General features: G+C 40.6%; 1 protein-coding gene across 1 annotated transcript in view; it reads right to left on the reverse strand.

The window, feature by feature from the left end:
- The window catches only part of TAX1BP1 (Tax1 binding protein 1), a 45,355-nt gene extending 33,204 nt beyond the window's left edge, over nucleotides 1–12,151 (reverse strand). The window contains 2 exon segments of the mRNA XM_081933475.1: nucleotides 2,222–2,405; nucleotides 11,905–12,151. Coding sequence (XP_081789601.1) covers nucleotides 2,222–2,398 — 177 coding nt within the window. The 5' untranslated portion in view covers nucleotides 2,399–2,405; nucleotides 11,905–12,151.
- Nucleotides 12,152–14,088: the final 1,937 nt, after the last annotated feature.

Here is a 14,088-nt window from a genome sequence, read left to right on the forward strand (position 1 = left end):
AAGCATGGTTGGGGGCAAGCAAGTCCAAAATTGTTAGGGGAAGGAGCAGTGGGAGGGGCAGCGTCGCCCAGCCAGCAAATGCTGAGCTGCTCCCTTGAGTGCTCGAGCCAGCCAGTCGCTCTTGTCTTTTCCCCTGCCGCCACTGCTGCTCTTCTGGGGCAGCAGAGCTGCTCAGGAGGAACGCCGGAGATAGCGTGCCAGTCAGCTATTGCATTGCTGGTTTTCACGCGCATGCACACCGAAACCCAGACCAAGTGGCCAATGAGCATGTGTGCACAGGAAACAGGACGATCTTCCTGGTATGCGCATGTGAATGACCAGTTGCTCTTCCAGTTTCTGACACACGGTGCGCTTGAAAAGCAGCAGGTCGATGTGTTGGAACCTGGAAGAGATACAGGCGACGGCTCCATGTGCCTGGATAGATGGCTCTGTGTGCCACTTCCGGCACGCATGCCATAGGTTCGCCATCATGATTCTAGACATAACAAAGTAATTAATTTCAGCATGCAGTCAACTGCTATCAAGCAAAGCCTAATCTTCAAAGACAACAAAAGTTAATAGCTGCAACCATCTTGCACTTCCACTACTTGCTTGCTTAAAACAACTTGGGGAATATAAGAAAAACTTTAATTTAGTGTGTAACACTGAAATTAATTTATGAAATTAATAATATGTAGTCATTGTATCTTATTCTAGTTGACCGCAAACTGAATTCTATTAAGAGATCAGTACCTTAATGAAGGTTCTGGAACTTATGTACAATACTTACTAAAAGAATGTATAAGGTTTTGTTTTGTTTTATCAAAAAACCCAACAATTTAAAAAGTGATCTGGGACAATAATTTGGACATTGTATGGAACTTTATTCTAGTAGGCCTGGACACGATATTTTAGGACAAAAGCCTTTGCCCTTGAGGTTTATTACATATTTTTTGGAGTATAAGACGTACCTTTCCCCCCCCCAAAAAGAGAGTGAAAATCTGGGTGCGTCTTATACTCTGAATGTAGCAGTGGATCTGAAACGAAGGCGTTCCAGGTGGCGGAGATAGCAGCAACTGCCTTATACCTCTCGCGCAGCGCCCCCTTTGCAAATGAGTCGCGACCTCCCACTTCTCAGGGCTGCTTCAGGAATCAGGCTCCAACCAGGGTAGCAAAAGCGTAGGGCAGTGTTTTAGGAGATGACAGCATCCAGGAATACTGAAGTGCTGCGTCTCTATGGGGCGTTGCTGCGGGAAAGCCAGGCTTTCAATCCCTACGGTTATAGTAGGAAGATGGGGACGTTTTGGGAGTGGAGCCTTCGGTGCCAAGTCCCTCTTCTGGCCCCATGAAAATCATCCCCAACCCCACCCCAACCCCTCCAGTTAAATATGCGTATGGTGATAGGGTTTGTTTTAAATGGATAAAAAGCTCGTTATCAAAATCTGAGTGGAAGTGAGGATTCCCACTGCCTGTAACTTCCTGAAAATGCAAGGCACAGAGGTGGCAATGGTCTATGGCAATCCCCACACTCTGGAATAGCTGGTTGGGGGTATTCCACCTGCCAATCAGCTGCTCCTGCTGAATCAGGCTGCAATAACGTGCTGAAGCTGACCAGGCTATTTGCTGTTTGCTGGAAGGGTGCAATGGATGCTGGCAGGCAGAGGCCGAAAGTTTTTTTTCTTGTTTTACTCCCCCCCAAAATAAGGTGCGTCTTATATTCTGGTGCATCTTATACTCCAAAAAATACAGTAGTTTTGAAAAATATACTCATAGAAATGTTTCAGCTATAAAGATGATGCTATAAAGATGAGGCAATAAAAATAATAATAGCTTATAATAAAGTAAAGCATTTAATGACACAGGCAAATAAAATCCTTTTCTTTCATGAACAAGTTAAACAATTAATCTCCTTATTGTCTAATGACCCAAGAAGCGTTGTATGTGTGTCTAATAACAAGGGGAGATAGAGAGGTCAGTTTTAAAAAATCATCTCTCCTAGGATCATATGCCATGATCTGCATTATGTGGATTAAATTGATTGGACAGCTAATATGTAGGTTATCCAGTAATAAATGAAATGTAATGAAACATGGCCTCAACAAGATAAAAATTTAACCAATAAAATTACTCTCTAAGCATCAATATTTCAAGATAAAAGGCATTTTACATTTTCACTTGACCATTACCCAGTCATTCTTTAAAAAAAAACATTATATATTAAAATATTCTAGAAACTGCTTACCTTGAAAATACCAACCCAATCTTTTTGGTGAGGACGTATATAGGGTGTCAGAGTGTAATGGCATTCAAGGTACACATTAGGAAGATAACTTTTTGCTACATTTTGAAAGATAACATGTGCAAAATTTGAAGTCTGGAGGGCACTATTTGAAGATGAAGCCTCTTGAAAAGATGACATAATTGCTCTGTAAAAAATGTAACCGTTTAATTGATGTAATAACTGAATGACAACATACAGATTAAAATATTTAAAATATTTACAGTATTCTGTAAGTTGAATATGTTGTTAGATATTTATCCTAACTATCTATAAAAACTCTAGGTGAACATTCCTAATAACCCTGCCTAACAACAAACTAACAATCCTTTTCCCAAACAACCACCCAATGAGATAGGCTAATAGGGAATGACTAGGAAAAATTACTTGCATGCCTAAGACAGGCATACAACTCATAGCCTCCTCTTTTCAAGGCTAACACTGAGACCACCGTGTCTCTGCAGTATATATTATGCAGAGAGTACATAAAGAAAAAGAGTTTGACACCCCTGCTATAAGGGTTGGCTCCAGTTGTACTGTATCATATTTCAATCTCTTTACTCCCACGTTCCATGGCATATGAATAGGGGCATATAAAGTTTAAATAAAATCTAGCAAATACCACCTGCCAACAAAAGTGCATTAAGTCAAGGCTATGGTTTTCCTAGTTGTAATGTATGGCTGTGAAAGATGGACCATAAGGAAAGCTAAGTGCCAAAGAATTGAGGCCTTGAACTATGGTGCTGGAGAAGACTCTTGTGAGTCCCTTGTACTGCAAGGCGATCAAACCAGTCAATCCTAGAGGAAATCAACCCTAACTGCTTTTTAGAAGGTCAGATCCTGAAGATGAAACTCAAATACTTTGGCCACCTAATGAGAAGGAAGGACTCACTGGAAAGAGCCTAATGCTGGGTATAATTGAGGACAAAACAAGACGGTGATGGCAGAGAATAAGGTGGCTGGATAGAGTCACTGAAGCAGTCAGCATGAGCTTAAATAGTCTCCGGGTGATGGTAGAGGACAGGAAGGCGTGGAGGAACATTGTCCATGGGGTTGCGATGGGCCGGACATGACTTTATGACTAACAACAACAAATATCACATATATAGAACAATTATAAGCCAATTATCATATTAATCTATCAACTTTGCCTAATCTTGAAATAAGTATGGTTAGGTCTATCAGGAAAGCTTAGAGTTCTAAATCAAATGACAAATAAATAATAATAATAATTCCAGCAATTCTAATTCCAACAAAAGCAATTCATTGCCATAAAAAATATGGATCCCATTCAAAACATAATCATCAGCTGAATTTGACTTGAATAAATCTTTGTCCTTGCCTGCATTTCTGAAACATTTGAAATCTGACCAAAAAAGTATTTTAAAAGGAAAACTATTATCTGCTAAATTAAAATTATGTTAATTAAACTTTATTAAAATTAAATAAAATTAAATTATAGTCTATAATTGAGATCTCTAAAAATTAAAACATTAGCACAAAAACTGTAATTCTAATACAGGGGAAACATATATTTGCCTTCATTCGGGAATTCTAATAGTTTCATAACTGTGTTTTTCAATTATTCAAAAACTGTATAAGAACTGGTTTCAGACTTCATTTTTCATTTTCAATCCCATTTTTTACCTTTTTATTTCCTTTGCACAGAAATACATGCTCAATATTTGTGATCCCTTCTAATATTTTATGCCTTTAAAGAAATGAATTCCATAAAACTTTTTGAAAAAATGTGTTTGTTGCATACTTGCAGAAAAGAATATTTGAAATAAGAGGTCCTTAATACTCTCTGAGCTTGGTTGTTTTCTTGCAAGCATTTCAATACTCAAACTAGGTAATATCATCAGTGCTGGTAGGGACTGGGGTCTGCTTTTTGTACTGTAGTGGCTTGCCATTGTTAAATACTTGTTAAAAGGAAATATAGGACACGATGTTACATATGTGGCTTGTGAGCATTATTTTCCTGATTACTAGAAATCTAGCCACCCTAATTTTCAGGATAGAAAATGTTAGCCATTATTTTTTCATTTGGGACTGAGTGGTTTAAGCCTTGGGGAATCTTAAAATTTTTAAATTTACTTCCCAAAATTAGTAATATTAATACTCACTGTAGCGCTTATACCTCATGAAGCCTGGTATAGTCCCTGAGCCAACAGAAGTTATATACCTCTAACTTAAGATATCTGAACAGCAATTTTAGACGACTTGTTAAATATATACAAAAACATGAAATTTTCAAAAGTAAAATATTGTTACATTTCTCCAGTTTAGCAAGAATTTGAAATATGCTGATATACTATCACATTTAAAGCAACTACAAAATTATAATTTTGTCCCTGAGTCATTCCTTAGGGATAATATATGGAGAACAATATAAAGCATGGATGTCAAACTCAAGGCCCAGGGACCAGATCCAGCCCACAGGACTACCCTGGAAACAGCAGAGGACCGGCCCACAGTGCCTCTGCCATCAAAAACGGAGCTTGGTAAGGCCATGTGCCCTGTTTTCAGGCACAATGGCCTCCTGCAGTCCTCTGTCAGCAGGAAGGCTGCAAGAGGCTATTGCAGTTGAAAATGAAGCCCAGGGAGCATGTGCGGCCCACCCAAGCTGTTTTCAGTGGCAGAGGGCTGCAGGAGACCATCACAGCCGAAAATGGAGCTCAGGAACCTGTTTTTGTTAGCATAGCGCTTGAGGCAGCACAAGCGCCCCTGACTCATATGTCAAAATGGCCACACCTACACTGGCCACACCCACCCCAACCCCCAAAGTCAAACACAACCCTGATGCAGCCCTCAATTAAATTTGATACCCCTGCTATAAAGCAATAGCACTTAAGACTTATATATTGCTTCACAGTGCTTTACAGCCCTCTCTAAGCGGTTTACAGAGTCAGTTTATTGCCCCCAATAATCTGGGTCCTCATTGAGCTTGGTGAGAATATACCTGCCAAATTGCAGTCAGCCGGCAGTCAGCAGGAGTATCCTGCAGTACTGCATTCTAACCACAGCCCCATTGCGACTCATAAAGGATCAAATTATTAAACATTTTAAAATGTACAAAGAAAGGATCAATTGGTAGTTTAAGCAACATATCATTCTTTAAAAGTGCTAGTAAACATGACAGAATGATCAATGCATGTTTGTGATTATGTTCTTGTACTCAATCCCAAATAAATAAAGTTAGCATTTACAGAATGACATTGAACATTATCACTAGACATTTGTTAAACAATAATCTAAAGCAAACAATGAAATAAAGCCAAGAATCTCAGTTGCTGTTATTGAACTTGGCAGTGGGTCTGTTACAATTATAAAATGGTCCCTTTTTAATCAAGATAGTAAACATTCAAATAAATTTTAAAGTGTTCAAAAGAACCAATTAAATAATTGACATAACTGGCTTACAGAATAAGTGGTTGTGTAATTTAAATAGGCTTAAGAGGAAATGAAAAATTTATGGAATCTAGATTTATCAATAGATAGTAGTTATGAATATTGTGAGAACTGTGTTCAGAGACATTTTCTGAATAGCAGTGGTAGGGAGAAGGTACAACAGTGGAAGATAACATTATTATGAAATTGGTTTTCTGGGACAGAGTTTTAATATTTTTATCATTTTACATTATTTTACATATTATTCCCAGGGTCATTTTACTGGAACATAAATTGCATGAAATAATGAACTTTCCTTATCACTTCAGATGCAGAATATATATATAGTATCTAAAGTAATTATAAATTAATCAATTAAAGACTTTTACTTGATTGAGTTAAATAAAAGATGTTGACAGAAAATCTTCTACCTCATTTCTAATGTGACACCTAACTATCAAAAATAGTTACAAAATTTCAGGAAATTTCAGATATACCATAGAAATCTCTTCTATTGATAAGGTCTAAAAAGCTCAGACAAAATAGCTTCAATTGTATTATTGTTCTGGCACCAATAATTTCATGATAAGAATATCCTTGCCGGCATTTTTGAAATATTGGAGTTATTAGTATCTCAGATATTTAAGAGACATTAATAACTTCCAATAAAATTATGTGCACATTATTTCCAGATATACATTTTGGGAAATTCTGTAATATTCTGTAATGTTTTTCTCCAAAGCCATTCTAAGGTATAGTGCACATCTTAGAAACCACAGGAGAATTGCATGGATCAACTTTCTACATTACCAACAACACATTAACACATTGCATAATATTTACTACTTTGTCCTCATCTGCATCTGTTCTGCTCTGCAAAGCGTTTGTACTTTTAAACTGTTGGCACTGAAACACATATCCACAAATCCACCAACCTATTAATAACTTACAATAATGTTTCTTCAGCTCTCAAGCCTAAGGCCTTTCTTGTGCCCAAGACATATTCACCAATATAGAGCAGCGGTTCTCAACCTGTGGGTCGCGACCCCTTTGGGGGTTGAATGACCTTTTCACAGGGGTCGCTAAGACCATTGGAACTGTAAACTTTAGATTCCCCCTCGTGTTCCTCGAAATACCCCACGGATGGGCTCCGGAGTCATCGCCGGCTGCGTAGAGCGTCGCCACGGCTCCACACCATGGAAAACATAGGTGCACGCACACACCCATACAATTACAGCCTCGGAGACTTTGTAATGGCGGGAACTTGTTCTCACTCGCCCAGGCTTCTGCAGAAGCTGCCCTCCGAAGCTCTCCAAAGCCCTCCAAGGGTACTCCCAGGTACTTTTAAGAGTGATTAAGTGAGTGAGTGAGACAGACAGACCCCCAATCATAAAATTATTTTTCTTGCTACTCTATAACTGTAATTTTCCTACTGTTATGAATCGTAATGTAAATATCTGATATGCAGAATGTATTTTTGTTATAAATTGAACATAATTAAAGCATAGTGATTAATCACAAAAACAATATGTAATTATATATTGTGAAATATTTCTTAATATATCTATATGTTAAGAGAATATATCTTTCTTTCTGTCTCTCTGTATGTGGCTCTTTGTCTCTCTCCCCCTCCTTCCCCGTCTGTCATTCTCTCTCTCTGTATATCTGTCTCTCTCCTCCCTCCATCTGTCACAGTGTGTGTGTGTCTCTCTCTGTGTCTGTCTGTCTCTCACTCACTCAATCACTCACTGTGTGTGTGTCTCTCTCTGTGTGTCTCTATCGTTTCTCCCTCCCTCCCTCCCTTTCTGTCACTCTGTGTGTGTGTCTCTGTCTGTCTCTCACTCACTCACTCAGCCTCTCTCTCCCTCCCTCCCCCATCTCTGTCACTCTCTCTGTGTGTGTGTGTCTGTCTGTCTGTCTCACTCACTCTCTGCCTCTCTCTGTGTGCGTCTCTCTTTGTTTGTTTGTTTGTTTTTATTGGATTTATATGCCGCCCTTCTGCCAAAGGACTCAGGGCGGCGTACAATATTAAAAAACACACATCCCAAAAGTTAAAAAGAAATTAAATATATATCCAAAAAAACAAATCAAATTTATGGAACAATACATTTAAAAAATGAGTTAAAATTAACAGGCCAGGCCGGCTTGCTGGAAAAGCCAACTTTTTAGGGCGCATCAGAAGGACCAGAGGTCAGGGATTATGCGAAGCACCAGGGGCAGCTCATTCCAGAGGGAAGGCGCTCCCACAGAGAAGGCTCTCCCCCTGGGGTCACCAGCCGACACTGTCTGGCCGACGGCACCCTAAGGAGACCAACTCTGTGGGATCATACTGCACGGTGGGAGGCTACTAGTGGCAGTAGGTGGTCTCGCAGGTACCCTGGGCCTAAGCCATGGAGCGCTTTAAAGGTCATAATGAAATACCTTGAATCGCACCCGGAAAACAACCGGTGACCAGTACAGGCCGCCTAAAAGGGGTGTAACAAGGGAGCACCTAGGTACCCCCATGACAACCCGCGTGGCCGCATTCTGGACCAGCTGAAGCCTCCGGGTGCTCTTCAAGGCAGCCCCATGTAGAGAGCATTGCAGTAGTCCAGGCGAGAAAGGACGAGGGCATGAGTGACTGTGAACAGAGCATCCCGATCCAGGAAGGGGCGCAACTGATGTACCAGGCGAACCTGGCAAAAGGCCCCCCTGGTCACGGCCGTCAGGTGTTCTTCTAAACTAAGCCGCATATCTAGGAAGACTCCCAGATTGCGAGCCTTCTCTGAGGGGGCTCACTCTATCACCAAAGATGGAACAAGGTGTACAAATCAGGATGACGGAAACCACAGCCACTCAGTCTTGGAGGGATTGAGCTTGAGCCTGTTCCTCCCCATCCAGATCCGCACAGCCTCCAGGCATCGGAACATCATGTCAAGGGCATCGTTTAGGTGGTTTGGGGTAGAGATGAAAAGTAGGGTATCATCAGCATATTGATGATATCATGCCCCAAAACCACGGATGATCTCGCCCAGCGGTTTAATATATATGTTGAACAGGAGGGGTGAGAGAACCGACCCCTAGGGCACCCCACAAGTGACGCGCCTGGGGGTCGATCTCTGCCCTCCAGTCAACACAAACTGTCTGTCTGTCTGTCTGTCTGTCTGTCTGTCTGTGTGTCGGTCTCTCTGTCTCTCCCCTCCCTCCCCCATCTCTGTCACTCTATATGTGTGTCTGTCTCGCATTCACTCTCTCTCTCTCTGTCTCTCTTTGTGTGTGCCTCTGTCTGTCTGTGTGTCTCTCTGTCTCTCCCCTACCTCCCCCATCTCTGTCATTCTGTGTGTGTCTGTCTGTCTGTCTCTCTCACTCACACACAGAGACACACATACTGTGGTCACCTTTAATCACAGTTTAAAAGTATCTGGCAGCAGTGTTTTTCCCTGGGGGAAAGTCTCCAAGGCTGTAATTTAGGGGATGTGCGCACGCCAAACGCCTATGTTTTCAATGGCGTGGAGCCACGGCTAGGCTCTGCGCAGCTGGGGATGACTCCAGAGCCCATTTGGGAAGACGAGGAACGCGAGGGGGACCCCCTCCCCCCGCGGATGGGCTCTGGACTCCACACATCTTTCACAGCCGTCTCGTTTCCAATTGGGGGGATCCATGCAGAGGATTTCTTCCCCCCCATTGGAAATGAGGCCGCCCTGCCCCCTGCCTGGCCTGCCTGACGAAGCAGCGGTGGCAGCACATTGCTGGGGGATGGGCAGGGTGGAGGAGGGCGCGCCCTTGCCTCTGGGGCTCTTCTTGCGGGACATGCTGGCTGGCGCTGCTTCAGGGGGCCCCATCCGCCGGCTCTTCCGCGCTCAGTTCAGCTCCCAGCCCGGCCGGCATTCCGTCTGGTGCCCGTTCTCAGCAGCACGGATGGGGCTCCGGATCCCACACATCTTCCACAGCCACCTCGTTTCCAATTGGGGGGATCCATGCAGGGGATTTCTCCCCCCCAATTGGAAACAAGGTGGCTGTGAAAGACAAGGCAGCGCTTTGTCAGCGTGAGAACATTTTCCCGCCATTATGAAATCTCCGAAGCTGTAATTGTACGGGGTGCACGCACCTATGTTTTCTACAGCGTGGAGCCGCGGTGACTCTCTGCGCAGCTGGTGATGACTCCGGAGCCCATCTGCACGCGGTTTGGAGGAACGCGAAGTGGTGTTTAAAGTTTAGAGTTCCGATGGTCTTAGCGACCACTGTGAAAAGGTTGTTTGACCCCCAAAGGTCTCACGACCCACAGGTTGAGAACCACTGTATTAGAGCTTAATGAATGGAAAAACAAACTAGGTAAGTTTCTTACTTTTCTTTTATCAAGAGGCGCTTTATTATAAAGTGCATTATAACACTTTAAAGCATTTAACACAAAACCAATATCTATTTTTGTTTCTATGTTCTCATATGCTTCAACCGCTTTCTTGTCCTCAAATAGCTCTCTAAAGTAAGTGCCTAGTAGAAAGTAATTTTGCAATGTAATTAATTTTGCAAGGTCTTCTTCTATTACCTTTAGACTGGAACAAGAGGCTAACAATAGGCTTCAGCAGGAAACATACTGTATTTTAATTCTTTAGAGCGCTATCTTGGCATTCTGCCTCAAGATGACTTTAGCAACCATGCAAAAGTTTCAAATTAATTTAGACACTGTAATGGATTAAATATTTGTTAAATAAGGGCAATGTTTCTATTTCAAGGTCTAATATGAAATGCTGGTTTAGAGGTTTAGCAATGTAATCGTATTATTCAGAAATAAGTACATTAAGAGGTTATTTCCAAATAAGATTTAGAATTGCAACATAAATTATAAATGGCTTGAGTTCATAGTATCTCAACATTGGATATTGAGAAATGTTATTTCTAAAACTATATATTCTGTGTTGCTGTTATTGTATTGTTAATTTAAATTTTATTTCCAAATATTTACTTCATCTCTTCCCTTAAACTCTTATGACTAGTTGTCTTGTATTTATTCATCAATACTTTGCATTATTCTATCTCCCTTTAATCAGGCAAATAAAAGACATAATTAAGCAGTTCCTTTTTCTAATGTTACAGATTTTCTGATTTTTTTATATTAAAATCACCATCATAAATTTGATTAGGAGATAATAAGTTTCTATCACTATGTATTTTGCTCTATTGTTCAGTAACAGAATTTGTAATTCTATTCATCCATATTAGTGAAACTGAGGTGGTCCTCTACAGAGAACTCTCTGATGTTGCACCAAACTCTGCCTTATGTAATTTCTAATCTTATATTCTTTACTCATAATAAATTAAGCAGAAACAGCCTTTAACATTTTCATAAAAAAGAACGCCTTTGGTATTCAAAAATTTCAAAGTAACTTTAGAAAATAATAAAGGATTGCAGTCAAAATTTTGTTGGAAACTATATCAAGAAAAAAGGATAATGCTAATAAACTAAAATAATAGAAGTCATTCAAGAGGGCTAGTAAAGATGAATTCAAGAGCATATTCCTTGATAAATATGTTTTTAATAGGCTGTACTCACCAAGACTTGGTGATTAGCAACTCTTTACCTATATATCTGTTGCACCTAAATTATAATTTTACCTATCTATTAAGATTTATGGATTATTACTGCCATAGTCTTCAAAAATGCAGCATGACCTGCAATAGAAAATACTTTTTATACACACTATATCCAGAAACAATTGTTTCCCATAGATTACTATCACTACCAGTAACTAGAACTTTGAATTATTTATGAAATATATATATATATACACATGCTTAATCCTACTGGCGTCTATATAACATATAAAAACACATTTACATAAGAAGAAAAAAAGAAAATAATATACTAATATAACATAGTTTTGTTTTCCACTGAAAACTTCAATACTGAAGAGAAAAAATCCAGTCTTGTTGAAAATTAACAAACTTGATATATTTTTACATTTATTACAATTATTAACTATATGAAAACTGATTCCAATTAGAAATAATTGATTTCCATTCAGTAGTCATTTACAAATCACATGATGCTTGCTTGTTGTGATTATCTTTTATCTGTTGTTTACAATTTAAGGTTTATGTGGATTTTGCCACCAGCTGCTTGCCAAAACAGGCTGCGGTGAAGAATAAAACCTATGTCTTTTAGGTATTATATACAATTAGCAGGTTTGAAAGGCGAAGCTGATCTGCAGTCAAGAGATTATCACTCTGCACTAGTTTTGTCATTGATTGCTAACAAACAAGTGAGAAGAATTGCTTACTAAATCCACTTTGCCTTTTCTCCCACTCCCAAGTAAACTCAGACGTGGTCACCTAATAAAATGCTCAAACAAATAAACCATGCTATGATTTAAAAAAGGCGGAACGACGATCGGGTTTGGCCGATTCTTCCCCAATGCAGCCGAAATACAAATAGTCTCGCTCTCAGGAAACGGAATTTCAAGCAAGGGGCAGAGTACGGGGCGCCTACTTCCTGAGACCTTTCAACACTCCACGCGGCCTAAATTCCCGTGTTGGTTAATCCGCAAATCTACAAATCCTTTGCTTTCTACTGTACGTGACCTTTCTCCAATGTAACCTCTCCAAGCCAGCGCTCCGCTTCAAAACTTCCAAATTACGCAGTTTACGTAATTCCTCACCAATCCAGATTAGTCTGATCACCCGCCCACCTTTCCCCCAAGTTTAGTTCGGGGCCTGGTTTACCTCCAACCTCATGACAACCCCCTCAAGGCTAGATACACGGGTCCTGTCTGTTCACGCCTCAATACCTAAGCTTCGTGTCCAAATCCCCTCCGCGGGCCGAGTGTTTACATTCACGCCCTTCCACCCTACTTCTCCCACTGCGGTGGGGAGCGCTAGCGTAGTACCACACGAAGCCCGCCTAGTACCATTAAGCCTGTACAACCTACCTTTCGATCAACACGGCTTTAAGAAAGAGACGGGAGAGGCCTCTCTTACCCAGGAAGACGTCTGAGAGTTTAGTAGCTGCACCAGCCCGCAACCGCCATTACGTCTCACAGACCGGCCTACCCGAGTCACTTCCGCCTCTCCCCAGCCCGCCTCTTCTCCGCAGATTCAATGCGCGTAAAAGGCCCGCAGTGACTCCGCCTATCTGGGCATTCCGACTTTGACGTTTCTGGTGTGTTGAATCGAAATAGAATCTGCTCGTTGCGTATTCTCGGAATTGCTCCTTCGGGTCCCTTAGGCAAGATCTGTGTTCTCTGCTATGACGAACCCACCCAGAGTTCATGAAGCCCCAAAAAAGCTTTGGAATATGTGACTATAACCGTATGAATAATAAAGTATGAATAATAAAGCAAAACACCAAATAGACACACCCTGTTTAGAAAAAAAAATCTATCAAGTGTTCATTAAACTCTCATTCCTACTTGAACCATCAAGGAAGCCGGATTGTTATTCAGGATTTTTTTATTATTGTTATTTGTGGATAAGAAAGTTCAGAGTCGCGTGAAAGGGGTTAATTAAATATCTTGTATTTTGAAACAAAGTAACGAGTTTTTTTAAATTAAAAACCATAAACCCTTGTTAATAACTGAAGGTTGACTATTAAAATGAGGGGGAAATAGTTTACTCGCATTTTTTCCAGTGTCTAGTGGGTATTTTAAATATTTTATATTTTAACGATGTAAAACTATATGTGTTCCATTATACAGTTTGGATTGAAACTATGAGTGGCCATTATCTGGCTTTAATACAATTGAAGCTTTTTACAGACATGTTTAATTTGGCCAGATGTTAAGGGTTATTATAGCCTGAAAAAGAGAAAACATGTTTCTCAATTTCTTTGAGAAATATAATATTCTGCCTTTTTAAATATTGCTCAAAATGTTTCATTATTCTAGAAGAGGGGTGGGTTCTAACTTTCTACAATACCTCACATGCCCTAGTTCCAAGCCATATAGGTGACAACCAGCACCCAGAATTGCACCTGGAAACATGCTGGCAACTAAGGCAGCTCACTCAATACGGGTGTTACATGTTCCTTATATCTACAGTAGCACAATTTACTATCCATGCTGCTGCATTCTGCACCAGTTGAATTTGCAGAATGCTCTTCAATTCAATTCAATTCAATTCAATTTATTTGATTTCTAGACCGCCCCCTCTCCCCAAAGGGACTCAGGGCAGTGTACAGGCACCAAATTAAAAAACCATACACATAAGAATAAATACCATTAAAATCAAATTAAACCTTAACCCCTGTACAAATTTATAAAAATTAAAACTCGGCCTAAAACCCACCCGTAAAATTTAAAAATACAGACTGAGGTGGGAGAGCTGGAATTAGGCCAGGCCGGCTAAATTGAACAGGTGGGTTTTAAGCTTCTTACGGAAGGAGCGGAGGTCCGTGGTTATTCTAATATCAGGAGGAAGGTCACTCCAGAGGGTCGGGCCCATCACAGAGAAGGCCCTTCCCCTGGGCG

This window comes from Natrix helvetica, assembly GCF_964273705.1.
Source record: "Natrix helvetica genome assembly, chromosome: Z".
NCBI lineage: Eukaryota > Metazoa > Chordata > Lepidosauria > Squamata > Natricidae > Natrix > Natrix helvetica.